This window comes from Colletotrichum phormii (genome assembly GCF_030913505.1).
Source record: "Colletotrichum phormii strain CBS 102054 chromosome Unknown BDP81scaffold_5, whole genome shotgun sequence".
NCBI classification, from domain to species: domain Eukaryota; kingdom Fungi; phylum Ascomycota; class Sordariomycetes; order Glomerellales; family Glomerellaceae; genus Colletotrichum; species Colletotrichum phormii.
This window is the reverse complement of record NW_026851447.1, coordinates 764730-792045: the sequence shown is the minus strand read 5'-3', so window position 1 is coordinate 792045 and position 27316 is coordinate 764730. Positions and strand designations below refer to the sequence as shown.

Below are 27316 nucleotides of genomic sequence, written 5' to 3'. Positions count from 1 at the left end.
ACACAGACCTATACTTGGACGATGAGACTCAAAAAAGAGTTCACCCCACCCGGTGCTGAACTGGGGGCTACATCTCTTGGTGCTCATGCTGGGATTCGAACTCTGGGGGGTATGCGCTGAGCCTGTCGTCGAGTAAGGCTGGTTGGCGGAAATTTGAACTGTTGACCATAGACCACTCCACCACCCAGCCAGTTTGACCTGACCCGTCGACCTAGACGGGCGCCTCCTGGCTGGTGACTGGATTGGGGTTGAGGGGGTATATATAAGATGGCAAGGCAGGCAGGAACCTTCGGGGGGTAGGGGGTCATGGGAATATTCGGTTTGGTATACGGCGTGCTTTTGGCTGTCCTACGTCTCTGGGATGTCTACTGACCCTTCCATGCCGCCCTCCGTACTAGAAATAATGGGATATTTTAGGTAGTTCCTTAACATATAATGTATACAAAAGCTCCGCCAGAATTGGAATTAATATTATACCGGCATCGTGTCGTCTGAGGAATCCAAGTAATATAGAAAAACTGTAAAACTTACTTTAGTATTTGGGGAGAATGATATAGTATTTATATCCCATCACACACTCCTTTACAACCAAGGTACCCCTTTCCCGCTCCCTCCCGATCTGCTAGTATCCACTCACTAATAGGTCCTGCAGGCAAGACACTGCCCCCAACCAGCGGGAGATTGAATGAGCCTCCGTTTCTATGGCCTAGCGTTAGAGGAAGAGGAAGAAAGCTCTCAGAGCCATTGCCGCAGAGGCACTGGTAGCGAAGTTCACTCTGAAAAGAAACGAGGAGCACGGGATACCCATCTTCAATAAATCACTTGCCGAATTAGCCATCATTATACTGTGAATCCTGGTTTGAATCAATATCGATGTGATCATCAGCTCATTTGTATTGAACCCCCTGAGAGTTGATTCTAGCAGCCAAGTAACGGCACATTCCGAAACAATGCAATGGTGTAGTTGATGAATTCAAAAAAGCAAACATGTCGAACCGTCCCGCCCCCCGTCTAGTGACATATTGCCGCGCGCAGAGATGAAGAAAACTACTATAGATGTGAAAAAGAAAAGACATGCTGCCACACCTCAAACTCCATGAAAATGCAACCAGAAATTCCCCCGCATGCTTGAAGGCCCCCCCTTGTATCATCAAGAACGTAAAGATAAGAAAGATGTGCTAAGAATAAATGGGAAAGATCAGGAAGGAACACACGTCCAAAGAGACGCCCGATCATGAAGCCAACATGGGCTGCCTCGTCCGAATCGGCTGCTGCGCCTCGGGCTCCTCTTCCTCGCCCTGCGGGACCGGTAGTTCCGTGTCGGGCACCGTGGGGAGCTTGTGCTGCTTGGGCGGGTTGCGGATAGCATCTTCGCCGGCGACGCTGGCCTCGAGCGCGGCGAGCTCGTCTTCGACTTCTTCCTCGTCTTGGACTGATATACGGCCCCCAAGCATCTCGCTAACTTCCTACAACGTGGGTAAAGAATGTACTGTTAGCCAAGTTTCCAAAAACACACATTGGACTGCACATCGTGGCCGTTTCCCGTACCCTCTGATAAGCGATGGCATCAGCCGTCTCGCCCATGAGCTTCTCCACGTGCTCGATGCCGCCCATCTCGGAGTGAATCTCCTTGAGCACCTTGGTGCCCTGCTGCAGACCAAAGACGACATCCTTTTGGATCATGGCGAACTCGACCGACGACGTGAGCTTCTCGAGCTGCTCGAGCTGGGCGTCTGTCTTTTGTAGGAGGGATTCTTGATATTTCTTGCGGCGGAGGGCGAGGAGGGCGCGCGGCTTGTCGCCCTTTGCGAGCATTTGCTTCGCGATGGCCGTCTCCTTGTCTGTTAGGACTGTGATGCGGCGCTGGTACTGGTGGAGCTTGTCGCGCTGGAGCTTCATGTCTAAGATTGCCCTGGAGGAAGAGTATCGAGGGTTAGCGGGTGTTGGTTTCTATCATGGCCGTGGTTGGATGGATGGGTGAGGGCGCATCGCGCATTGCGCATCACGAGCTTCGCATGCGCGCGCGCGATATTCGGTGGGATTGGGAGCTGGTGACGTACTTGTCCTGGGCGGTGACTTTACTTGTGTTGCCGCCCATTTTGAAGAAGAGGAGGAGGAGGATGCGATGAGACTATGCGATTCGGCGACGGTGTTTTGTCTCGTTAGTCGGGAGGAAGTTGGAGGGGGCCGACTTCGTTGCGAAGAGGGTGTTGTATACGGAGTATGGCAACGTAAAGCAGAAAAGGCGAAATGAAGTAGCCCGTGGGTATTCGGTGCACGAGGTTTCGGAGGTAGTTCGGTCGGTCGGTCGGGCACGCGATACCGGTGATCGGTGACGGAGGAGGAATGGAGGGTTGAGTTGGTCTCGTGCCTGAACCGGCTCGGTTTCGAGGCGCAACGCTGCGACGGAGGATGGACTGGGGCCACCGCTGTGAGTGCTCCGAGGGTGGGCGGGTTGGAAAGGCGGGCAGTTCGTCATTGCTCTTTCCCCCATGTATCAGGTGGGTGCGATTGCGGACCCTGATAAGATAAGGCCGTTTGAGGCTCCTGAAAGTACGACGGGCGCAGCTAACGTGTCTTAGGTAATTCGTGTTACTGGGCCAACGTGTTTGCGACTTCATGCCTTCAACATCCACATTGAGATATCGCCAGCTACATCTTCGTCGGGTAATGGTTGGCAATATTCCATGGTCTTGAGTGACGAGTAAATCTCATGACTTCTGTCTGAGTCAACATCATCAGCCGTACTCAGTCTAATCGCAGACCTGATGACAGGCATACATGACTCAGGACATTTCCCTGAGACAAGTAAAGCCATAAGTGATATCAATCAACTTTACCTACATTCATGTCTCCGTCAATGGAATGTATACTTGCAAAGTTCAACTGCCGGAAATGATATTCTTCAAAATCGAAAAGAGAGTACACTCATCTTTCCGCCACAGAGTAAGCTACATCTCCTGTGTACACGTTGAGACTGAATCCTGGTCCTGGTGATGACTTCCTATCGAAGAAAAAGGAGATAAGTGAGGCAAAAATGGTGTTCTGGCAACTAAGAGGCTCTGATTGGGGCGGTGAAGATGAAGTTGGGATGAAATCTTAGGGAAGTCGAAGGTGGGTGAGCATGCCATCTTCCCCGGATGTTGATGACCTCTCACAAGTCAATACTCGATTATATGGCTCAGCATGTGGCCGGCTTTCACTCTGGCTTTTAGAAAAATCTCATGATAGTATTACTGTTGCCCCTTCTCTGGCCAGTCTCGAGACATCGCGAACGCCAGAGTTTCACGAAACAATCATCACGCCACACAAGACCGGGCTTTCAACGCTCCATATTCCTGCATTCGCTCCACACAACTATGATACTAGTTGCAGTACTGGTAGAGATGTACATGGCCACCAGCAAAGTCAAGCCAGAACCATCCTTCACAGATGGGGGTTCCAAAAGTCCACCACTATATCCTCCAACAGCTCAGGTCCCAATGCCGCCACCAACTCCGCAATGCCAGCCTTGAGGCACCCGCTAACTCCAACATCCTGACGCTCCCACGTGACCAGATCGCCGGTCTCGAAAAGAAGTCCAGAGCCGTCTATACGCAGCTTGATATGGTCCATCTCCTCGAGTGAGCGGACCTCGTCAAGTGACATGATGCCTGGCATACCTGTGTTGAACAAGAAAGTATCATCATCATCGGCATTGTCGTCCTTCGAGTCTTCTGTCGACTCTTCTTGGCCAGCCGTAGGTTGATCTGAGGTATCCTTGTCTCCTTCAACAGCCGGTTCATCGTCTTTCTCCTTCGATAAGCTCAGGTACGGCTTATTGTCCAAAAGGCCCGTAACTCTCTTGTCCATGAGATCCCAAGCCAGCGTCTCGGGGTCCAGGATATACTGGGGCGTGTAGTCCATCTTGTACCGCATCTTGGGGCAACTATGGATATAGAAACCGGGATACCAGTAACGATAGCCATATTCCCGTGCCAGGGCAATCTCACGGATGGCGCCCAGTTTTCCCGGTGCAAATTTGTGAATGGACTCGTGATAAAGGAAGTATACGGCGCTAACGCAGTGGGGAAGCAGGTCCAGTACGCCAATGGCTACCAGTTTACCATCCAGACGGTAGCACTGATGGAAGGAGCCCAGCTTTTGCTCCTTGCCATCGGCCGTCGTGATTGTCTTGCGCTGGACCGGAGACTCGCACAGAAAGCGTTGGAAGCCGCGGCGAGTTATGTCGGTCGGCTCCTCCCCGTGGACGACTCGCTGGTAGTTCTCATACACCTGGTACTTCTCCTCGGTGAAGACGTCGTCTTCTAGGGTAACGGTGAAGACATGGGCGGGCTCAGGAGGCAGCTGCAGTGAGTCGTATTCCGCCTCGTGGACCCTCTCGATCAAGTCGAACTCAGAGTCCCGTTTCTTAGCCTGCTCGCGTGACCGAGGGTGGAGACGAGCTGCCTCCTTGACGTAGGCGTCGCCCGTTAGATACTTGTTGAACCGGTTGATGGTTTGTCGTTGATCTCGGGTGGGCTTGAATTGAGTGGAGTCTAAGCGAAGGGTGTAGTGGACGCAGCACGCGTGGAGTTGGTCCGGCCGATAGAGGGTCGTCCCGGAGCGCCTCCAGTAGTGATCCAGCAGGGTCTGGTAGTACTCAGGAGTAAGAGATGTGGACTTGGCATAGTAAGAGAAGCCTGTCGAGTAGAGGCTCAAGTTAGTGACGGATCAGATCAGGGACTCCCACAGTGGCCGACTGCAAGTCACCATTCCGCAAGCCCACGTGCGGCTTACACGAGACGATATGGAAAACGAGGGATGGCATTCACGTTTTGACTGACTCTTGCCTTGGCGGCCACAATAACCACAGCGCGATGAATTAGAGTATCCTGAGTATGTATTAGCCAGCCATACGATGTAAAGTCTTGAGTAGTAGCTAGCTAAGCGCAATTTCCAGGCCTCATAGTCCTGAAGTCGTCTCCGAGATGTGTGTATCAAACAATGGGAACAACTCTCGTAGGGCCTTGAAGGCCGGGAGCAGAGACCAGGGGGGAAAATGGAACAGAAGTAACAGCCAATCGCGTGCCTTCGGGTTCAATGTACGTATGATGAGGACACATCCCAAATTTTGGAGGGAAATCGGCTGGTAAGCGTGGGATTACGCATCCATGGCGTGCAGACAACCCCCAACTTGATCCGAATTTGAAGGATTGAAGTCAGAGGTTTGTGTGACTGGGAATGGGATACAGTGACATCGATCGGCACAGATGCACGAGGAAAAAGGCAACTAAGCCACTTCCAGAGCGACCAAGGGAGCTACCCCATAAAATGCCACGAGCCAACGGCGGCTGAGAGAAGCTGCACGGGGGCAGATGGTTGGAGGAGAGAATAGGACGAACGACTCACCGATTGGAGTTATATAGGACAAGGCATCGCCAGGGGTCTGCATGCTTGTGTCGTCCATGACTGTCTGGTCTGCTGCGACTTGCTCGCTCTACTAACGCGCCAGGGAAGCAGCCCGCTCGACTAGTGCTAGGCAAGCACGAAACGTTGGCTGATATTCGAAGTGATCGCTTCCGAGGCTGCTTGACGTCTAAACGCCCGACGGAGAGGAGGGGTACGCTATGTGTCCGGTGACTGTGACAAGGTGAGAGTCGAGGGGTGAGCCGCTGCCTTTCTATCCCCTCCTCGGCGGATGGCGCTGTTCGGCTTGGGATTCGACTTGTTGCCGTGTAGTCAAGTCGGAAGCGCACTTGTTGGTGGAACTATCACACCCCCTGCGGCATTGGAGTGGAAAGCGTGGGCTGGCGGGGTTGCGAAGCTTGAGACGGAGTGAGGGGTTAGTCGCCAGACACGACCTAACGGCCTTTTCCTTTCTTTAGTTGCAGCGCTGTAATTGCCAGCTGGTTGGCCGTGACGTCTGTTGTCTAGCGCTTGGTGCAGTGCGGCTTGACAACCTGGAAGATAGAGGAATATGAAGTGAATGCAACGCGAGTGAGGCTCTCCCGTTGGAACTGTGAGAAGCCTGCTTGTTACATGGACCGGTATGTATTTGTAGTCTGCAGTGGCCAGTCAATATCCAGTATTTGACCTCGAATAAGCCCCCCAAAAAGAGGTATGACGACGTTGCGTTTGTCCGCCTGCTGGCGCGCTTGCCTCACCTTACCGCCCCATTAATTGCGCCTGCTGGTCCCAGTCAGTTTGTCCCTTGTCTGCCAACGTAGACACTCTGCTCTTTGACTCCAACCAACTCGTCGACGCCCCTGTATGGAAGCCGAGTTGGAGGCGTTGACCTGGACGCGCCGGCTCAGTTTAGCTATACGCTGCTCTCTGTTTGCTGCGTGTCTTTGCTGGTTAGTCATCCGACGACGATGGAGGCACGGGTATGCAGGAGGTCAGAGTCTGGAGCATGGGTAATGCAAACAGGCAGCGTTACCCTACCTCACGGCAGATGACTACACCACTAGGTCTGTAATCTCGTTGGCCCAAGAAAATGTCGCATACAACGTGCCAGGATGAGGCGGCGGCGGCTCTGTCGGATCGGAGAATGACGCGCGAAAGGAACCTGGATAAGAAGATGATATGCGATAGCTTGAGTAAAAGGTGCGGCTTCGAGTTTTCAAGCTGGAAATCCTCCTGATGGAAAGTGTCGAGTAAGCGTGCGAGCTGTAGCATCAGGAGGCAAGGCCAGCCGGCACGAGACCCGAGGTAAGCAGGTAGCAATGCGGCATCGAGATACGATCGGTGGTGAATGCAGGGGAGCTTTGGGGTGTTGTATTTCGTCGCATTGCTTGGGGTTGTATCCGGGCCTCCCTCCTAGAACTCAATGGAAGAGCGGAAGCTGCGTCCCAGTGCACGCACCCGCCAGGTTGAACGACGTATCGGCTGAGGGTTCTGGCCCTTAAGGTACAGACAGATGCTTGGCCTCTCGTCGAGGACGTTACGGATCGTGATGGTCAGCATAGGAGGAACTCATCAAGAAGGTCCTGCCTTGGCTGCTCAACTCGCACACGGTAGCATTGGGCGAAAGTTGCACCCCCACATCTGAATCCTATCCTGGACAAGAAAGCGTGGCTTGCTTGGTGAATTATTCGTAACTTGAGTGGCCAGCATGCTTCCAATTCCGATGCAGTGTGGGATACATCCCGTCAAACGTCTGAAAGACAACCAGTTGCGATGGGGGTGTGTGGCTGCACCCCTCCCCTGGACTGGTGGTTGAACCGCTTCGCTAGAGAGCCGAAGATGAAGGAGTTTGGGTTCATTTCAAACGGACATTGGCGCAGTAACGACGCACTTACGCGTTGTATCAAAGGATCCTACATTTCCAGTCTTGCTGTTATATAGTCACTGCCATCTGTCCGTACTTAGTGCCTACTTTTCAGACAATCGACACCGGAATCCTCAATGGGATGTAGAAGTTTCCTTGAGCATTGATGTTGTGGATGACACTGGCAGAGCACATCAGAGCTAGCAAGAGCCAATCAGAACTTTCCGCAATGAGTTCACTCTTGAAGCGATTTGACACCAGGAATGTACAACAATCCCTTGGGCTCCGAATAGGCTGTAATAAAAGAGCTCCATTTCTAGACGTGATAACGTCGGTGATGAAGGGCTCCCGCAGCAGCAAAGTAGATAGTTGGTCAGAGTGTGTGAGCTGATAACCCTTCGCTGAAGGCCACCTCGCAGGCTCGGTTCCATTCTAGCCGACGCCTGACGACAGTGCCTGGCTAATATTGAGAATCAAAAGTCAGCATGCCAATGTCGCCAGCATTGAGCTACCATCCTGCAGCCGAGCAGCTTGCGGATGAGTCGGTCCCCGTTGAAGATTTGGCATTGCCTTCTAGGTTGTGCCCTCTAGCGAGTTCGACGCAATCCTCAGTCGGGGGTCCCTTGTTAACCCCAGAAACAAGTCAACCGGCCTCTGTCCGCCAGTTGTTCGCACATCAAAGGAGGCGCTTGAGTTGATCAGAGCAGCTGTTCGGTTCATTGTGCCTCTCTGTTGTCCAGGGAGACTTTATTCAGCAAAGCATCTCACTGGTCTTGCCGAGTCAGAGGAGCCCAGGCTTGCGTATAGCGTACGCAAAGCACATGGCGAATCGAATAGGCCTTGCAAGTTCCTAGGCAGTGTCTCCTGATTCCTGGACCACGAGGACATCGGCGCCTTTTGGCCTAAACAACGCTCTTGCGCTTGCTTGTTTTAGTCGGAGTGACACGGCGTGGCTTGTATTGGACACCTGTGCCAGCGAGATGCTTGTTCGTCGCATCACTTGGCCCGGGGGCCAAGGCAACGACAGATTATGGGGGGACTGGAGAACTTGTACAGCTGTCCGACTGGTTGGCCAGTGGTTCCCGGCTCTGCTTGCTGAATCGAGAGAAGAGAAGGAACGGAGACGGACCGTTGTGCTCGTGCCAAGCGGCATTGAAGGTGGTCTCAATATCGGTAGCATGGTCAATTAGTTGATTAGTTGATTCCAAGGCTAGGTAACCTTATGGTGCTCTTTGCAAGTCGCAACCCTTGGAAACGTCGAGCAAACTTTCATAGAGACTTTCCAAGTGTTCGGATAAGGCGTGGTATCAAGTAGCACCTTTCATGGCCATCCCCAGTCTTCACACCTGATGATACGAGTGGACTTTGTAAAGGCCGATGCTGACAACCTGAGTCGCAGGCCCAAAGGTACTCTGTACTTTGGTAAGAAACTGAGGAGGTTGCGGTAGCAAACGGTGTGGGAAGCATGGTACTCCGTAGTGCTAGGTACGTCGATACCGTGGACAAAAGTGAGAGGGAACGTCCAGGTCGCTGGAGCTGGACTGGATGGGCCAGTCTCTCCAGTCCCATCACGTCCATTACTGGCTGCAGCACCCCACCCCTCTAACGCATTTTTGGGATCATGGCCTGCCGCAAGTGCAGTGGATGCCGAGCCTGCAGGGCATGCGGCACATTTGGCACCCAATGCTTGTGCTCGAGGATTCGAGTGCGCCGGCGGCGATGTCGACAAACAGTGGGTATGTACGTATGTACCCCATAGGCCCGAGAAATCTCAAGATGAATAGGAAGTACTTGAGCGGATACCAGCCCAGGCGTAGCAAGCCAAGCCTGGCGACTTTCGGACTGACTGGAAGCGGCCGATAGAGAGAAAGCGCTGGAACACTGGGTCTGGACTGCTGGGCGTGGATGGCGAGACTGGGTGAGTGACTGGTAAACGGGGGACCTGGGCCGATCCATCAACTTGCTCAAGAAAGATTAGCGGCATTGTCGTTGAATTGTCGGACGGCAAGTCATGTACCTACGTACCCGACCAGCAGACGTCCAGTTGTACCACCTCGTATGGTGCTTTTCCCCATAGCACTCACGAGTACCTTTCAAGTTGCTTGAGTGAACCCAAAAGGGGGGCATGTTGTCTGGGCAATACCTATACGTCAAGGTTGCGAGTTTTTCTTACCTTGTTTCTAGAACCACCCGAAGATTGTAGAAGGTAAACGGGAAACGGGGTTATAGAGAAAGAGGGAAAAAGAGAAAGAAACAGAAGAGGAAACACAGAGTGAAAGAGAGAGGAAGGTACGGGATACCGTGCCTGAGGTGCGCTTTCCTGGTCCTTCCCTTCCCAGAATGCTCAGGTTCAGGTTGAGCTTCCCTGTGCCTGCGGTCTGCGGTATGCGGACCTGCCCTGGCTGAATCCCAGAAACCCAGAGACCAACGGGGAGCTTTCCCCATGCATGTCACTTCTCACCCCCATCTCCTGCCTGTCCTTGCCACACCTCACCCTGTTGATTTTTTATTTATTTTTATTTCTCAGTCTTTTGATCGGCTTTTTTTACGCTCAGTTCACGCCTCTGCTTCTGCCGCCCACCTTGGCTGCTCTGCTCATCCTTCCCACACGCCGCAGCCACACCACACTTTCTTTCCACTCTCACACACACATACGCTCACACACCAACCTACCCTATCCGTCCCCAGCCTGGCATCATACCCTGACCTCCCATCTCCCTTCACTTTTTTTTTTCCCTCTGACCGGCGTAGCCTGCTAGCTAGGTAGCTGGACCGACCACCTTAGTAGTCCCTCCCCCTGCCCGGTACCGTGGGCTGTTGGAGGCACAAGCTCTGCCTTCAAAGGGTTAAGTATATAAATCAACTTTAATTTCCCCTGGAGCCCGTTCCCGCCCATTTTTGCTCTTATGGCACGAGACATGCCACTCTCTGGCCTGCACCAGAGCTTCCAGCTACTATTACTACTGCCGCCGCCTTAGCAAACTACGCCCATCCTGGCCCTTCCTGGCCTTGACTTCTTTCACTTTCCACGTTGAACACCTTTGCTCCTTGTGCCCGTTCCGTTGCGGTCAGCTCCTAAGCCAAAATATACAATCCCCATCTTTTACCCTCTCACTAGGGTCTTTCGTCACTCGGTGGTGCGTGCCTCAGTCATATCTGACGCCGCGTCCTTCCGCCTCATCCTCCTTCCCGTCTCCTCTCTGGTCTACAACAAGCGACATTTGTCACCCAAAATCCTCAAACCCCGAACCAGCCAGACGACGAGCGTTCTTGCTGTTCTGCCGTATCTCCATCGCCTGGCCGACACCTGTCTGCCTTACCCCGACTTCGCTCTCTGTAAGCCATTGAGTGACTCGGTACGGTCAAGGTTTGCCCTTTGGCCGGAAACGTGCGACTGCTGGCCCGACACAGGCTGGTCCCACTCGTTTCTCCATTGTGGTGGTGAATCCATCCGAGCGTTCCCTCTACTGGTCTTTCTTTCACTCTTCTCGCTCTCTGCTGCTGCCGCACCTACGATCGCACCGCCTTGGGTCTGCCCTGGTCAGATCTCTCAGAGAAGTTTGGTAGCCGCTGCTGGTCCTCAGATCCGAGCCTCGTCCGAAGCTACAACACGCGCCAACAATCTGCGATTTCCTCGTCAGGATCCCCTCTCTGTCGTGTGATTCAGCATCGTACACTCTCCCACTATCAACCGCTCATACCACTTTGAAAAGCGCGATCATGTCGTTGAAAAACTTCTGAACCCGCATCGAACCCCGACACCCACCGCCGCCCGGACAGCTTTTGGGCTTGCAAATCATCTTGCGAGGGGAAAAAGTTGCCGGACCTACCGCCACCGCATATTAGAGCAGCCCCCCACCATAACCGACCCCAAACACATTCCACAACAAACCCCGCGACAGACAAGCTGTCCGAGATGGCTTCCTCTCACAAGGAGCGGACGATGGAGTCACGCACGGGAAGAAGCAAGCAGCGTAAGTGCGCAAACGGGGCAGAGGCAATACCCCTCCCATCCTGAGCCTCTTCCCCCGACCCTGGTGCGCCTGCTCGCTGCGCGGGACCCCACTAACACCTTGGTCATCGCAGGTTACAACTCCAAAGGCGAGCGCTTGGTTGCTGGTGTTGTCCCCCTAACCAAGGACAAGCGCTACGTCCTCCTCATCCAGTCCACCCGCCGGAAGGGCTGGGTACTGCCCAAGGGCGGCTGGGAGACGGACGAGGAGTGCACCGAAGCGGCGGCGCGTGAAGCCTGGGAAGAAGCAGGCATCACAATCGAGATCGACTATGATTTGGGAGATATTGTCGAGACGAGAGCACCGAAACACTCTAGCAAAGATTCAGCCAAGGCTCTGTACAGGTTCTACGAGGCTACCGTCACAGCGCAAGAGGATGCCTGGCCCGAAAGCCACAAGAGGGAGCGCCAGTGGATGACATATGCTCAGGCCAAAGATGCGTTGGCAGCTCGACCTGAGCTCCTCGAGGCATTGACGAGGTGCACTATGAAAAAGTCATGATACGCACCCGGCGCATCGACGCCGTGGTCCCTTGGCTTTAGCTCTTGGCTCCAAGCTCAAACAGGCATCTTCACGGTGTGATATGCTACCAAGGTCACCACAAAGATGCGCCCCTGAGGTGATTTATGGATCTCGACAAACTTTCAAGTCTCAAAGGACCCTTGACTCCCGACAGAGGAGTCGTTGGCCCCGAAGAGCACACCTAAATCGTCGGCTCCATTCGGTCTACAGACGAAACCTCTTTCTTACTAACCCGCCGAGGAAAGGGAAAAGAGAAAAGAAAAAAAAATAATTGCATTATGACATGGGCGTTGATGGTTTGCTTGCTATAGATGACGAAAATCAAAAGGGGCGGCCCAGGACTGGCATGGGAAGCATCAAAGAGCAAAACTGCAATTGAGATCTGGCGAAGAGGGAGGAATTTTATGGCAGTCATGGTCACTTATGACTAAAGTCAGTGCTCTTTGGAACTGTCGGGGCCACTTCGCGAGACCAAATGGTTCTTTGATTATAGATAGACCAACGCAATAGTCCGCAGAGAGCAGTATCGTGAGAAAGAGACAACACGAAGCTAGAAGTAAGAAAGCTGCAGCCCTCCCGGGGTTCGTGTGACCCAGACTTTGCCCCAAGACTTGCTCTGAGACCTTTGTCTCCTGTCACTTGCGCGACACAAAGCCTTCCTTGCCAACCAAGCAAACCTGCCTGCCAAACCAGTCTGCGCAGACACTAGAAGTCAAGAGCATACAGCCGGACTGGCTGCCGCCTGCTTCCCCCCTCCACAGCACCACCTCCCGTCAGGGACTGCGACTGCCCCGCATGCATCTGAGATCATCAGAAATTTTGACAGCAGGGATTGACTCATGCCCCGCCTTTCACGTGCCCTAGCCGCCGACCTCCAACCAGCAAACGATCCGTGCCTGCGGTCTCTGCCGGGGCGTTCCAGCCCCACTCCCGCTTCGATGCTCGATGTACCTCTTCGGATGACGCAAAAACAGGCCTTCCGATGCCGCATCTCAGCTAAGGTCGGGTTTACCTTTGAGAACACCGCCACACCAAGCCCATACCAGGGATAGACCCCACGATGATGATGGCTTGATCGATCACACCTAGCGTTTCTGAACCAAAAGAGCCGACCGAAGCACAATTGTCCATACAAACAAGAGCGAGGCAAGCTACAAACGATAATTCGAATTCCCTTCCTGATGATGTCCCTTCGCGACACGGCTTAATCTACCTACTCGCTTTGCTGCATCGCATTCGCCTCACACCCTCTTTTTGCGCCCAAATCGATGGACTGGGACAGGCTCGAATGCAATAACTACCACATACCAATGCCAACAAGATAACAATGGAAAACCTCAACATCTCCGATGCCCCTCCCCAGGGGGGCCAGCCCGTTCTCGGCGGCCGCGCGCCCCCACCTCAACAGACCCCTCAGCTCCCGCCTCAGATGTTCACCACTGCGGCGCAGCTGCTGGACATGACCGACAGTATGGGAAATACCACGGCAGCCTCGGCCGCATGAGTGCTGCGGTACTCTTCGCGAGACAGCAAACGCTAACCCTCCGTCAGAGAAGCTCATGGTTGCACTGCGCGACGGGCGCAAACTGATTGGCGTCCTCCGTAGCTGGGATCAATTCGGTATGTAAACGGCAAACACCAAAACCTCGTCCGGCTGTACATTCAAGAGGCTGACAATGGGCTTCTTCTCCTTACCTTTTATCAGCCAACCTCGTTCTCCAAGACACCGTCGAGCGCGTCTACGCTCACCCGGATCCGGAAGCCAACCCGCCCCGCGAAGGGGGCCTCTTTGCGGATATCAAGCGCGGCATCTTCCTCGTGCGCGGCGAGAACGTGCTCCTCCTGGGCGAGATCGATCTCGACAAGGACGACGACCCACCCGTGGGCTACGAGCTGGGCGACCTCAAGCTCGTCCAGGGCCTGGCAAACGAGCGGAAGGAGAAGGAGAAGGCGCGCGACAAGGGGCGGATCAAGAAGCTCAGCACGCTGGGCTTTGAGGGCGAGAACATGGGCGAGATCTTGCTCTGATCCACCTTGATTCATGTTCTTACTCCCCTTCCCCCCCTTCATGATGAGATTTCTGTGCGGGAAACCCTGACCACCAGGACGACAAACTCAGCTTATAGGCTTCTTTATTCATCCCCCATATGACTCACGAATGCACGCCGAATGAGAATGGGTCTGGGTTCGGGTTTGGGTTTGAGCTGGGAAAAGGAGGTCAAACCCCGGAGGCCCTGATGTGGTCTCTGTGGCTGCCGAGTGGTACAACGCACCGGCTGTTCACTTTATCCTTCCGACGCCGCAGTGGAAGGCTGGTAGGATGCTTGAGCAGAATATTGTGAAATGCTCATCATCCAGGGACCGGTCATAACGACCGACGCCAGCAGAATATAAAATTTAAAGCGTTTTACGAAATTCCTGGCAAACAATTGAAGTTGTGCGTCTTGTTCTACTTGTTTCATGTCTCTAGCTATCCATCATCTCGCGCGCCTGTACGGATGGGTATTGAATGTATCGAAGTTGAAAGGCACGTCTATATTTCTACACGTTGCACCCTAACTCACCGATTCAGCTCTTATTTACAACCCAGGAACGAAGCCCTCGACTACGACATCCCACTCACTGGGGAAGTGAGGCCCTTCCTCGCCATCCCAGCCACCGGCCATCATAGCCACAGCGAGCAGCAAGCTACTCGAGCTCGGGAAGTACGGCGTCGGCACCCTCGTCCCGCCGACGGGATACCCCGCGTCATCGAACTGGAACGTCGAGTGGAGGAGATATTCGACCGCGCGCTCCGCGTCGCCCAGGCGGAGGCTGTTCATCGCGAGCATGGGGAAGTCCCAGCCAAAGGACTCGTCGAGGTCCCACAGCGCCCATATCCGGGCGGCGGTCTCCTCGAGCACGGCACGGTTCAGTGGCGGGCCCGAGGCCGGCGGCGGGAGGAGGCCAAAGATGCCTGCCATGGCGGGGTGGTCCTGCACCGTCGTGTTGGTCCACATGTTGGGGATGCCCTCGTAGACGGGGTACGTGCCGTCGATGATGGGTAACGGCGCGAGGTTATCTCTGACGGTGGTCCAGGGTTCCGGGACGGAGGCGTTCTGGCGGGATTTCCACGAGATTGCGACGTCGAGGCCGAAGCGCCAGTACGCGAGCTCAAAGGTCGGGTTGACGGTGGCGTTGGGGTTCGTGTTCTCCGAGACGGGGTACATGGGCGGACCGAGGTCGTAGACGCCCGTCGTCTCGTTGCGGAAGGCGTACGAGGCCATAAAGTCCGCCGTTGCGGTGAGGACGGCGTCCCAGTCGGCGAGGATTTTCGGGTTCGGCGCGTGGCGGTAGGCGAGCTCGGCAAAGTACATTGGGTGCGGCTGCTGCCAGATGAGGAGGGTGTTGATCTCGCCGGGAGCGTCGATGGTGGAGGGGTCCGTCATCTTGCCCCAGCGGGCGCCGGCGTAGCCTTGCGTTGAGGCGCGGGTGAGGGAGGAGGGGAGGAGGTGGGTGTAGGTTCGTGGGAGGGAGCGGGCGAGGAGGGCGTGGTTGTTCCAGCGGGCGAATTGGAGGGTGTGCCAGAGGATCATTTCCATCTTGAAGGTGTGTGTGTGAGCTGGGGTGTCATATATCAAAGAGTTTGGAGAGTATATCTTACGTGGAACTTGCCAAACCATCCATTGTTCACAAGACCGGATTCTACGTCCCTGTTAGTACCTTTTCCCGGGCGAGACATGGCAATAGGGGGTTGGATGTCGACTCACCTTGCGGAGGGTAGTCGGACGCCGAGTTCACCGCCACGAGGTACTGAGACTGGATTATTCTGCGCTGAAGCTCAGTAGCGTTGGCATCCACGGTATCTGTCAGGTCTACAAAGGCCCCGTTATTCCAATACGATGGCCACCATTCCCTCGAAGCCGCTACGACACCGTCAAACTCGGGTGCAGATTCTGGTGCAGAGGGCGCAAAGTTGGCCGTGAAACTCAGCGTATTCGTCCCACTGGTCAAAAGAACATATCGATGGCTCCCGTCGGTGGGTGTCTTGATAGCACCGCTACCACCGGCGGCATCCCACTCGAGTGACAGGTCGTACTGCGTCGTGGTCAAGTCATGATGGATCCTGGCCTTGTTGATTTCTCCTCCGTCAGGGGTCGATAGAGACGTCTTGTGTAAGTCCGTCTGATTGAAGACACCTACGAACGGCGCGCCGAACTTGTCGTTTGTCGGGTAGGGAAAGTCGAAGAAGATGGAGAGGGCGCCGGAGGAGAGGAGGGCTGATTCGACGGACACGGCGACGGTGTCTGAGGCTGGGTCGGCCCAGGTTTCGACTTTGACGGTGTGGTTCTTATATGTGAAGCTGGAGTAAACGACGCCCGTCCACATGTCTAGGGTTTGGTTCTTGTTGCTGAGCATGTCCTCCGTGACCGTCGTGTTGCCGCCGTCAGAAAAGGAGAAGCCGATGGTGCCTAAACTTATGCGGTGCGGATTCTCGCGGAGCCAGTCTGCGATGTCATTGTTTGAGGGGTTGGCCATGTTGTATTGGACGAGTCGACCGTGTGTCCACCACTCTGTGCCGTGGTAGTCTGTCGTAAATAGAGTCATTACACGTTTCTGACTCAGTTACTTCTCATTGTCTCTCGAACACGCAAACCAACCTTCGATTTGAGTCTGACCGGGCGTTGTGGGCAAACTGAAGTTGTGCCACCCCCACGTTGACATCGTCGCAAAGGGGCTGAAGGTCTGGAGACCTGTGATGTCGGCACCGAAGGCAAAGTTGCCGTTGCCTACCTGTAGCGGCGTCTCGGAAGAGCTGGCATTACGGCGAGGGTTGAAGGCTTGAATGACCTTTTGCCTGTCAATCTTGGCCTCAATGAGGCTGCAGAGCAGCGGGATAACATGTACAACACGCATGACTGATTGCCTCGTTTCAATTACGAAGTATTAGGATGGCATCGAGGGAGCAGGGCTAATGTTATATATACATAACCCCAGATTGCGGGTTACGCGGGGAGCTGGGCTGCTCTTATTTCACCCAAGAGATCTGCGGTCCGCCCATGACGACGCTTGAGGCCGGGTCCTCCCCCTTGTGGTCATGTGTGAAATTTGTGTGCATGGTTTTTTGTCCGTAAACTACTCACCTTTCGGTATGGTTTGCACCGAAAGCACCAACACCTTGCTATGGATAAGCCCTGGGGAATGATGAGGGGAAAGAGATGAACTACGGATGCGGGGATGACATGGTCTCCACTTTGGAATTGAGGCTATTCAAAAACCCAGGCCGGCAGAAGTCCTCGTGGAGGATTCAGTTTGTCTGCGGAGAAATCGACAGGGATGCCTACATTTGAGCGACGCGACTGAATCGAAGTCAAGGTTCGGAGACGCTCTGAAGCTGGAAGTTGGAGTAGCATGGTCTCGAGGACATTGAACAGCAATCCGCAAATGCAAAATGCCGTAAATTTGGGTCTCGGCTCCGGGAATTAGGAGCCCCGCCCAATGTCATCCGGCTGTCCGCCACTGGGAGCCGGAACCCGCCGTGCCGCCCCGGGTGCTTGGGGCCACTTCAGCCACAATGGGCAGAAGGCGACTGTGGCTCGTGTACCCACCAGCCGGGCTCCTGCAGCCCAGCAACCGCACCGATTGGGCAAGCGCATAAACGCCATTCATCCCTTCAATGTAGTAGGGGGGACCCTTTCACAGGCACCTTACCTCATGTCACCCAAAACAGCCAACAACGCGAATCGTGGATCCAACAACATCTTGATTTGACATTTCACATCCAGACATTTGCTCGCCCGGTCGCGCAAACAGGATACGAGCATCAAGACGACATCTTTGGACGTCATATGACTATCTGGTATGTCACAATATCAATGACATCTCTCAGCGACTTTCCTTGGATTTCAATTGTTCCATTACCCCGCTAACCACTGGAATGAGCAGCCTCCGACGACAACATTGAACATCGAACCCCCTTTCGCGCGCATTTCGATAATAGACGCCGCCCACAATGGACAGGGTCGCGGGCCTCACAGTGTCAGTACCACACCCAACACCGCCCCTATGATGTCCCTTTTGCAGTACATCAGTGTGAGGACGGGCTTGCTGGCGGGAGTACCACCGCTACCGCCCCCGGTACCGCCAGCTGTGCCTGATCCTCCACCACGAAGCTATGGAGGCAGTCTCGTCAATCGAGACGTGACTGTCATCCAGATTCCCGAACCGCAGATCCCTGAACCAGTGTTGACAGCTGCTGACGACGACTACGAGGACGGCAGTAACCAGAAGGCGGCTAGGAACCAATTTCGGTCGCGCACTGTCAAGGGCACCAACAACGGCGTTGCACTACGACAGTATGCCGAGGCCACGCTCGGAGGTGGCAGCTTGCGCAAGGTTGTGAAGTTGCCTGAAGGCGAAGACGAGAACGAGTGGTTGGCAGTCAATAGTGAGTATTACCCCGGGGGAATTGGAGGATGGAGCAAAGAAAACAGCACGACTGACACGCCTCAAATGCAGTGGTCGACTTTTACAACCAGATCAACCTCCTCTACGGCGCTATTACCGAATTCTGCTCGCCTCAGTCATGTCCCGAGATGAAGGCAACCGATGAGTTCGAGTACTTGTGGCAGGACAGTGAGAACTACAAGAGGCCGACTAAGATGGCCGCGCCGGACTACATTGAGCACTTGATGGCTTGGGTGCAGCGTCATATTGATGACGAGCAGATCCTGCCGAGCAGAATTGGTGAGAATTGCTTTGTCTCGCTCAATCGGAGATGGTTATCTAACATGGATTGCCAGGTGTTGCCTTTCCCAAATCATTTCCTTCAACTGTGCGACAGATCTTCAAGCGCATGTATCGCGTTTATGCCCACGTCTACTGCCACCACTACGCGGTCATCAGGGAGCTTGGGTTGGAGCCCCACCTCAACACGAGTTTCAAGCAGTACGTTCTGTTCGTCGACGAGCACAAGTTGGCTAGTGGCAAGGACTTTTACGGTCCTCTGAACGACCTCGCGGAGAAGATGATTGAGAGCGACTGAGCCAGGCCAGACGAGCCTTTCGAGAGTATGAATGCATGCATTGTCTAGGCGTTGGGGAAAACACGGATGACACGCCGGTTGGCAAGGTAATAAGGAAGGTCTGATGATTGGCGCGTTGGGCTTTGTCACTGCTGAGCCTGTGGACACGAGGCACGGAAGCGGTTATTGTGATATCACTGTAGACTACAAACTGGGTAACGGGCAGCAAGGCTTTGGGTTGAGAATTCGAGCATTGAGAATGACCAAGTTGTTGTGTACTCTCGAGTACCTTGGGTACTTTGCATGGGTTCCATCAACCTGGAAGTGTCAGACCCAAAGTGACTTCATCCCATTGATTGCACCAGAAGTTCAGAACATGCTTCGAAGAGTGGAGCTTGGGCCTAGGCGCCTTCCTGTGCAGCAGCAACAACAAACACCTCCGATTTCCACCGACCCGAGCCCTCGACCCGCTTACCTAAGTTGATGCCTTACCATTCAACCAGCACCCAGCAGCAACGTCCCAAGGCATCAACATCCCAAATTGCCGAAGTTCAAACCTCAACCTCGAAAACCGACGCAAGCTACCACCACTGCGTCTCGTTCGAATCCAGCCATCCCTTCCTCCCGCCCGTCTCCCATCTTCAATTGAACTCCACCACCCACCACAACCGGAACCTCTCTTTCGCCCGACATGTTCTCGAGACAGGCTGTTCGCACCCTCCGAGCGGCGGCTCCCGCTTCGCGCCTCGCCCGCGCCCCGGCCGTCCGCACCTACGCCGCCGCCGCCGCGACCGAGGCCGTCAAGCCCCCCGTCGCCGTCTTTGGCCTCGACGGCACCTACGCCACTGCCCTGGTACGCATCTACTCTCCTCGTTAGACTGGGTCTCCCTTGGACGGACGGTTATTCAATTGGGTCAATTGGTTCGGGGAGGATGTTGCTTGAGAGGATTGATGGGGAACGAGGGAGCTCTCCCGGAGGAATTGCAGGAAAAACACAACCGGAAGGAAACCACTCAAAGATCTCAAACAGATGGCTAACTCTTTGCGTCTCTTTCCCCCGATCACAGTACACCGCCGCCTCCAAGACCTCCTCGCTGGACCCCACGGCCAAGGCCCTGGCCACCCTCGACGCCATCTTCGCCAAGGACCAGAAGCTGACCACCGTTCTCGCCGCGCCCACCCTGACCGCCGAGGACAAGGCCGCCATCGTCGCCGAGCTCACCAAGCAGACCGGCGCCGGCTCCCAGGAGACTGTCAAGAACTTCCTCGCCGCCCTCGCCGAGAACAACCGCCTCGGCCTCCTCCCCGGCATCACCCAGAAGTTCGCCGAGATCATGAGCGCCGCCCGCGGCGAGGTTGAGCTCACTGTCACCAGCGCCACCGTAGGTTTCTTTCTTCCTCTTATTTGAAGATGGGGGGCAGGTGCAATTCGCCATTGAGAGATTGAAGACGGACTCGAAACACCTAGACAGGGGGTGTGGTCTTGAAAGTTGCAACTTTCAACGAGGGAATTTCGCACATGCATTCAGGGACGTCATTCAAAACAGGCCACTAACACCCATTCCCAGCAACTCGACAACAAGACCCTCAACCGCCTCGAGAACTCCATCGCCAAGTCCTCCTACGTCGGCCAGGGCAAGAAGCTCAAGGTCACCAACAACGTACGTCTTGACATCCCACCACCATCTCCGAGCCGTTTCCCCCGAGATCACCTCGGTTCGGGACAGTGGCATCAGAGATGTGGTTTTCTGAACGGAAGAATCATCCTCTTTTTGACTGACACTCCCTGTTCTTCTCTAGGTCAACCCCGATATCGTCGGAGGCCTCATTGTCGAGATTGGCGACCGGACCATCGACCTCAGCGTCTCTGGCAAGATTGCCAAGCTTAACAAGCTTCTCACTGACACTTTGTAAAAAAAAAAAACCACACCAAAACTTCCATCATACTAGCATGAAGAAATCCTAATCCTCCTTCTCACACCCAAACCGAACCTCCCTTATTTTCTCTTTGTGTGTGTGTCTCTTGTAAACTTGACTTGGGGGGGCTTAGTGGGAAGGGGGATGAGGATGAAGAAGATGGGTGTTGTCTGGCTCTCTCTCACACGTGTAATGATCAGGAACGGGGGGAGACACCCCATTCTTGTCTTTGCAGCATAGGGCTGGGAGGGACCGATGTTGGCCAACTACTTTTCCCCGGGCGAGAGGACATTGGGGGGCCTAAATGAGACGAAAGCTGTGCATAGTTCTGTCTACAATAGAAGCCTTCACGGAATCCCCTTTTCACAGCACATATCTCAGTTCTCGTAGTGCCTGCCCCTCTCTGTCTCTATACCACAATGGAGACCCGGAGGCCTCGAATGACGAGTGTCCCTTCGACTTAACGGCATCACCCGACTCTATTTCCACTTACTAGCCGTGCCTGCGAGGAAGCTTTGCGGGGCGGGGGGGTTATTTTGCATCTAATGTAGCGAGGAAATGGGAGACCATAGGAGAAGGCGATCCCATTACCTTCCAATATTAACACCCTTCGCTCAAAAGGCAAGGTTTCTAGCATGTTCACGACCATAGAGCAGAGACCCGTCAGATCTTGTCGTCGCTCTCGTGGGCGCCGTCTTCTTGACTTTGATACTTGCGTCCCCCCTTCTGGAACTACTCAAGTGACATCAGTCAACTCTCTGTAACTATACAGCTCTTTCTCCAACCATTATTTATTCCTTACTCTCCATCGTCCAATAAATCAATCTGTTGAAATCGTTATGATGATGGTGGGGTTTGGGGGCATCTTGGAAGGATCAAAATCTCCACGGGAATCTGGCTCTCAAATACAATCCACGACAACAGTGCACATGTATTTCCAAACGATTGACTTGAAATGTTTTTCGCACCGGCAGAAGCCGGCTCACTTAGTTGACATCATCGTGACTCCATGGAAGCACTGAGATACGCGAGCCTGACTGGCTGCATCTGACTCTGCTTCACATAGAGGCCGTTTCCACAAACTCAACGACCTTGATATGTCCATCTCTGCAACGTCATTCATTCAGCTCGAGAATATGTGGCCTGGATGGTTGATAGCTGGATTAGGAGAAAGATGAGACACACTGCCCACCTACATATGAAAGCCATGGGCGGAATGGGTTTTCACGGCACGTATCTCAAGCCGAACGAGGACCACGCACTTGGTTGAAACCCAATCTACGTATATTAATCCTGGGAACCTCTACCTCTGCAGTCTAACAGTCCTGTATATGGCTCTATGTGCATTGATAGCATTTTTGGTTTGCCATCGTGCGCACTACGCAAGGAAACTCCATGGATGCACTCGTTTGCTTCTTTTAACCGCCCACATTCGGATGCACTTACACCAACCAGCCCCTCAGCCACCTCGCATCCTAATCACTGGAGAGAAGCTCTAGGCGCCAGCCTCATATTCGTTGTCGTTTCCACCCGGGTGCTCTTTGTCCTCCTTGAACCTCTCCAGCTGATCCGAAATGTAGCGATGCATGTGTGCGTCGGCTTCCGACTTCTCCCTCATCTTCTGTCGGAGTTTCTCTGGGTCATCCAACGTGGCCGAGTTGCTCAGTGAGTCTTCGCCATTAGTCTCGTCAAAGTCGCTCCTCGCACCGATGGATCTCGCCGTTGATGATCTACGCATCCGTGGCTTGCCACCAGGACCAGGGGTCATTGAGCCACGGCGGTCAGTGCCGCGGGCAAAGATGTCATCAAAGTAATGAGACATTCCCGCGGAGGGGGTGCGGGGAGTGTGAGGCAGACGGCAGTTAATACTGAAAAGCCTTGTTAGCAATCATGTTCAAAAGTGGCGGATCAGAGATCATCTTACCCAGTGTCGTGGATCATGCGAGCCATCAAACCGGTCCAGCCGCACTGGTGGGTAGCGCCGAGTCCACGGCCACTGTCGCCGTCAAAGAATTCGTAGAACCAGAGGTAATCCTTCCAGTAGGGATCAAAGTCGAGCAGGTCGTTTCCGGAGTTGATGCTACGCCGACCCTCATCGTTGCGTGTCATCAGGTGCTGCAGACGATGCTGAATCTCCTCGGAGACGTGGCCCAAATGCATGTAGTCACCACTTCCTGTGGGACACTCGACCTGGAACTCATGTCCGTAGAACAAGAAGAATCTCTGCAGAGACTCCACTAGAAGGAAGTTGACACACAACCAAATGGGACCTCTCCAGTTGCTGTTGCCGCCAAACAGACCGCTGTCAGAATCGCCAGGAACGTAGCCAACGGAGAAGGTCTGGCCATTAACCTCCATAGAGAACGGGTTCTCCTTGTGGTACTTTGACAAGGACCGGATTCCATGCTCGCTGAAGAACTCATTCTCGTCAAGCATGCGGTAAAGGATCTTCTCCAACCTGTCCTTGCTGACAATGGACAAGAGGATTCGGTTGCCCTTTCCACGCTTGGCAATACTAGCCATGTTGCGCTCGGCCAAATCGCAGCGGTTCTCCATGAACCAATCAACCCTCTTCTTGAATGAGGGCAGCTTGTTGATGAGCTCGGGCTCGAGAGTGAGGGTTGCGTAAAGGGGAATCAACCCGACAAGAGAACGGACTGGAAGCTGCTGGATCCAGGGGCCACCCCATGAAATGGCATCATAGTAGAAACCATCCTCGTCGTTCCAGAGTGACTTTTCGTCCTTCTGGCCGGTTCTGAAGGTCATGGCGTCACTGATGAAGATGAAATGCTCAAAGAACTTGGAAGCAATGTCCTCGTATGTGCGTCGGTGCTTTGCGAGCTCAAGAGCAATGTTGAGCATGCTGAGACAGTAGAAGGCCATCCAGCCTGTGCTGTCAGCCTGCTCCAAAGAGCCGCCAGTGGGGAGGGGCTCAGAGCGGTTGAAAAGACCAATGTTGTCGAGACCCAGGAAGCCGCCCTCGAAAACATTCTTGCCATCGGCGTCCTTTCGGTTAACCCACCAGGTGAAGTTCAACAGCAGCTTTTGGAAGACTCTCTCGAGGAAGTCCAAATCCTGTCGTCCGTAGAGCTTGCGCTCAATTTTGAAAACTCGGAACGTGGCCCAAGCATGAACGGGGGGGTTTACGTCGCCAAAGTTCCACTCGTATCTATACGGCGTTAGTACCCATCCAAGTCGGTTATTTGGGAAGTAACTCACGCTGGCAGTTGGCCGTTGGGATGACAGTACCACTCTCTGGTGAAGAGATCAAGCTGCTTCTTGGCAAAATCTGGATCCATCATTGCCAATGTGATGCAATGGAAAGCACTGTCCCACGCTGCAAAGAAGGGATATTCCCAAGAGTCAGGCATAGACAGAATGTCGTCGCAGTGCATGTGTTTCCACTGAGAGTTGCGAATGTCTTTTCTGCTGGGCGGTGGAGGGGGTTGTGTTGGGTCACCGTTCGCCCACTGGTCCCAAACAAAGAGGTAATGCTGCTTCGTCCACATCATTCCGGAGAAGGCTTGACGCTGAATGTTGCGCAGATCGTCTGCCATGGGGAGGGGGCTGAGGCGGTAGTAAAAGTCGTCGGCCTCGGCGATCCTGAGATCGACCAGGTCATCAAAGTCACCTTCGTCGAAGTAGGTTTGGTTCTTCTTGGAAAAGCGGAAACGGACGACGGCGCACTCGCCGGGAGGAACACCACCATCCTCGTTGAAGCTGAACCAGGCGGCGCACTTGGTGCCCTTCCGTGCTGGGTTGACGGCCCCCTTTTCCTTTTCGCAAATGTGACGGTGGAAGGCATCTTTGACATACGGAGTCTTGTTGTCCTGCTCATACAACAGCTCATAGTTGGTGTCGTTGTCGGTAAACAACATCTGGGGTATTACGTCCTCGCCGCTGGTACCAACACCAGGAGATGGCGACATCAGGAAGTAACGATCTCCGAGCTTGTGATGCTTGGACTTGGCCAGGCCTTCGCCGACGTTCTCGATGGACGGCTTCTTGTCCTCAGGCTCCCGGCCCCAAGCCCAGGTGTTGCGGAACCACATTTGCGGCACAATATGAAGTGGTGCCGGATCGGGACCTCTGTTCCATGCGGTAACACGGAACAAGATCTCTTCAGGGTCGTCCGTCTCCTTTGCCGTTTCGATGAAAATATCCCAGTACCTATCCTCGTCGAAGATGCCTGTGTCAACGATCTGGTACTCCTTATCTTCCTTGCCTCTGCGCGCATTTTCTTCCAACAGGTCCTTGTAGGGGAACTTCTTCTGCGGGTACTTGTAGAGGAACTTCATGTAGGAATGCTGCGGGCGGGTTGTCAGTAAGAGCAGTGGGGAACTGACTCTTTCAAACTCACTGTCTACAGAGTCTGTTAGCTACTGAACTACAAATACCCAGGCAATCTTGAGCTACTTACAGGGGTATTGTCAACGTGGAAGTGAGCTTCCTTGACGCTCTCGCCGTGGTTACCCTGGGGGTTTGAGAGACCGAACAATCTCTCCTTGAGGAAATCACTGTCGAATTATCAGCCATTGGTACGAAGCAGAAGTACCCGGCGAGCATGGACTGACTCTTCCTCGTTCCAGAAAGAAAATCCAATGTTTTGGAAGCCATGGGTGTCAGAAACACCGGCAATTCCATCCTCACCCCATCTATAGGCTCGGGATCGTGCGTCGTCGTGGGTAAAGTCTGGGGCACGTTGTCAGCGGGCTGCAACTGGAGCTCGTGGGGAATGGCGGGGGGTCCTCACGACTCCACGCGTCTCCGTCGGGACTGTAGTCCTCTCGCACTACGACACAGCTTCGATTAGATCATGTTTATTTCGCTGACGGCAGGTTTGCTAGCAGCGGCAGCAGTTGCGGCAGCAATGGCAGCAGCTGGTGCTGAACCTGGAACTGGAGCTTGAGCAGCCACTCACCAGTGGCCCATTGACGTTCGGCAACGTAAGGGCCCCATTTCTTCCAGTACTTCTCGCGCCTGCGGTCTTCCTTGAGGCGCTTCTCCTCCTCGGTGAGGTACTCGTGACCGTCAAAGACAACCATGGTGGGCGGATGGACACCTCGTAGTGTTGGAGAGACAGAGCACGCCCTTTACGACAGCGGAGGCAGCGTCGTTGAGGGTTGAGGGATTTCCAGGACGTTTGGATTTGGGAGCGAGTTGTGGGCTTGTGGCGAGAAAAGAGAGAAAGGGTGTAGGTTCGGCGGGACGAAGTGCAGGATTAGGACGGAGGTGACCTTTAGTAAGAGCCAAAGACCCCAGCCAGCAATGCTACCGAAAACAGCACGGGCAGAGCACGTCACGTATCACGATAACCTCAGCGACAGGCGGTCAGTTTCGTTCACACCTGGTTGTCGAGCTAGCTCAACAAGGGCAGGAAGGTCGAGACTCTCGAGGATGCAGAATGCAAGATTGCGTAGAGGAGGTAAGGTAGGTAGGTAGTAGCGTAGGTGCGTCTTATTTGGAGGGGAAGACTCGAGAGAGAGAGAGAGAGGAAGAAAAATAAATTAGAAATGCGGCTACTAGTATGTATGTGCCTCACTGCCCTGGGTGATGGATGTACCAGACAGGGAACCGACGTGTTGGGAAAGCCGCGGGCAATGGCGGGAGCTCTGGTCCGAAAAGAATGAGATAGCGCCTCAGCATCTTCAGGTACCAGGTGGGAAAGCAGCCAACCAAGGGCCGCGATAACAAAGCTACCTCAAGCCCGTCCGACGACAATGAGTCGAGCAAGGTAGGCACTTGGTAACCAAAGTGCAGTGCGGAGTGTCAGCGGAGGTAACAGCGAGCAAGCAGCTGCGACACGAGTAAGCAGGAATCTGGAGGTCTGGAGAGTACTCCGTACCGTAGCTCACAGCCCGCGGCAGTAACAGCCGCGAGCGAGCAAGTAAGTAGCTGCAGCACACCGGAAGGAGGGGGGCAGGCATCCAAGGTTGAGGGGGTGATGGCCGCGGGGCATTCGGGCCATGCCATTTTGTTTGCCCATCTGGAATGACCGCCTGTACCTCGCACTTACATATAATTTTGTGCCATTTTTTTTTTAACCTGTGGCTTCTGCCAACCTTGAATGCCTGCGTTCCCCATGGCCCCCCCATTCGTCTCCGCACTCCGCAAGACATAGAGGAGTAGGTAGCTGAGCAGCAGCACAACCTTAGACAACGCTTGCCTGTCATGCCAATTGCTCTCAGGGATCAGCAATTGACATCTGATGGAGCTGCAGCTGACTCCCTTCTCGTGAGTCTCCTCTTCCAAAGTTCCCCCTTCTCTCTCTCTCTCTCTCTTCCCTCGCTCCAACCACAATGGAACCATCCAATTGCTCCTGGGCACCGATATTACAGCGGCTGGCTGCTGCTGCTGCCCCTTGTTGCCCCTCTCTTTGAAACGCTAAAATCAGAGCTTTCAGAGGCATGACGTCAACAGGCTCTAGCGCACCTCCATCCAACCTAGCGGGGCAGCTCTTCGCCGGCCACATCTCACTGCATTGGGCCGTCGCTGCCACCCCCGGGGCCCCGACACGGCCTGGACCGCCGCCGACTGACAAGGGCACTTGGGAATATGCGAATCGATCGTCGATGAGGTGCTGTTTTGGTCTTGGTTGCCGCCGCCGTA

At 54.2% G+C, this 27316-nt stretch overlaps 8 protein-coding genes across 8 annotated transcripts; 4 read left to right on the top strand and 4 right to left on the bottom strand.

The window, feature by feature from the left end:
• Nucleotides 1–845: 845 nt before the first annotated feature.
• BDP81DRAFT_369232 (Snf7 family protein) lies at nt 846–2428 on the bottom strand. Its single transcript, XM_060586583.1, has 3 exons — nt 2061–2428; nt 1549–1912; nt 846–1466 (listed from the first exon to the last, which is right to left on the bottom strand). Exons 1-3 carry the CDS (start codon nt 2096–2098, stop codon nt 1233–1235), a joined length of 636 nt encoding a protein of 211 aa, XP_060448119.1. The 5' UTR covers nt 2099–2428; the 3' UTR covers nt 846–1232.
• Nucleotides 2429–3214: 786 nt separating this feature from the next.
• Nucleotides 3215–5005, bottom strand: BDP81DRAFT_178538 (arginine-tRNA-protein transferase). Its single transcript, XM_060582243.1, has 2 exons — nt 4780–5005; nt 3215–4682 (listed from the first exon to the last, which is right to left on the bottom strand). Exons 1-2 carry the CDS (start codon nt 4808–4810, stop codon nt 3427–3429), a joined length of 1287 nt encoding a protein of 428 aa, XP_060448118.1. The 5' UTR covers nt 4811–5005; the 3' UTR covers nt 3215–3426.
• Nucleotides 5006–11168: 6163 nt separating this feature from the next.
• BDP81DRAFT_313900 (NUDIX domain-containing protein) lies at nt 11169–11766 on the top strand (the record flags this gene model as incomplete). The annotated part of the gene is made up of 2 exons (XM_060583943.1): nt 11169–11226; nt 11339–11766. 2 exons carry the CDS (start codon nt 11169–11171, stop codon nt 11764–11766), a joined length of 486 nt encoding a protein of 161 aa, XP_060448117.1.
• Nucleotides 11767–13114: 1348 nt separating this feature from the next.
• On the top strand, nt 13115–13815 carry BDP81DRAFT_391602 (LSM domain-containing protein; the record flags this gene model as incomplete). Its single annotated transcript, XM_060587562.1, has 3 exons — nt 13115–13256; nt 13339–13407; nt 13493–13815. 3 exons carry the CDS (start codon nt 13115–13117, stop codon nt 13813–13815), a joined length of 534 nt encoding a protein of 177 aa, XP_060448116.1.
• Nucleotides 13816–14366: 551 nt separating this feature from the next.
• Nucleotides 14367–16683, bottom strand: BDP81DRAFT_313231 (Six-hairpin glycosidase-like protein; the record flags this gene model as incomplete). The annotated part of the gene is made up of 4 exons (XM_060583875.1): nt 14367–15368; nt 15431–15471; nt 15537–16355; nt 16428–16683. 4 exons carry the CDS (start codon nt 16681–16683, stop codon nt 14367–14369), a joined length of 2118 nt encoding a protein of 705 aa, XP_060448115.1.
• A 1152-nt stretch (nt 16684–17835) lies between these two features.
• BDP81DRAFT_391600 (ploidy protein mob1 maintenance) lies at nt 17836–18811 on the top strand (the record flags this gene model as incomplete). The annotated part of the gene is made up of 3 exons (XM_060587561.1): nt 17836–18214; nt 18286–18513; nt 18570–18811. 3 exons carry the CDS (start codon nt 17836–17838, stop codon nt 18809–18811), a joined length of 849 nt encoding a protein of 282 aa, XP_060448114.1.
• Nucleotides 18812–19481: 670 nt separating this feature from the next.
• BDP81DRAFT_313162 (ATP synthase F1) lies at nt 19482–20704 on the top strand (the record flags this gene model as incomplete). The annotated part of the gene is made up of 4 exons (XM_060583870.1): nt 19482–19643; nt 19858–20172; nt 20359–20451; nt 20591–20704. 4 exons carry the CDS (start codon nt 19482–19484, stop codon nt 20702–20704), a joined length of 684 nt encoding a protein of 227 aa, XP_060448113.1.
• Nucleotides 20705–22202: 1498 nt separating this feature from the next.
• BDP81DRAFT_458958 (family 63 glycoside hydrolase) lies at nt 22203–25752 on the bottom strand (the record flags this gene model as incomplete). The annotated part of the gene is made up of 7 exons (XM_060593485.1): nt 22203–22575; nt 22632–23876; nt 23927–25014; nt 25128–25224; nt 25282–25399; nt 25461–25499; nt 25629–25752. 7 exons carry the CDS (start codon nt 25750–25752, stop codon nt 22203–22205), a joined length of 3084 nt encoding a protein of 1027 aa, XP_060448112.1.
• Nucleotides 25753–27316: the final 1564 nt, after the last annotated feature.

Excerpts from the sequence above, each read along its gene's own strand:
- BDP81DRAFT_369232 (XM_060586583.1), bottom strand. The coding sequence starts at position 2,098 with ATGGGCGGCAACACAAGTAAAGTCACCGCCCAGGACAA. Across the intron at positions 1,913-2,060 it reads AAAGTCACCGCCCAGGACAA|GGCAATCTTAGACATGAAGC; the intron begins GTACGTCACCAG and ends CTCTTCCTCCAG. Across the intron at positions 1,467-1,548 it reads ATGCCATCGCTTATCAGAGG|GAAGTTAGCGAGATGCTTGG; the intron begins GTACGGGAAACG and ends CCCACGTTGTAG.
- BDP81DRAFT_178538 (XM_060582243.1), bottom strand. The coding sequence starts at position 4,810 with ATGCCATCCCTCGTTTTCCATATCGTCTCGT. Across the intron at positions 4,683-4,779 it reads CGTTTTCCATATCGTCTCGT|GCTTCTCTTACTATGCCAAG; the intron begins GTAAGCCGCACG and ends TCTACTCGACAG.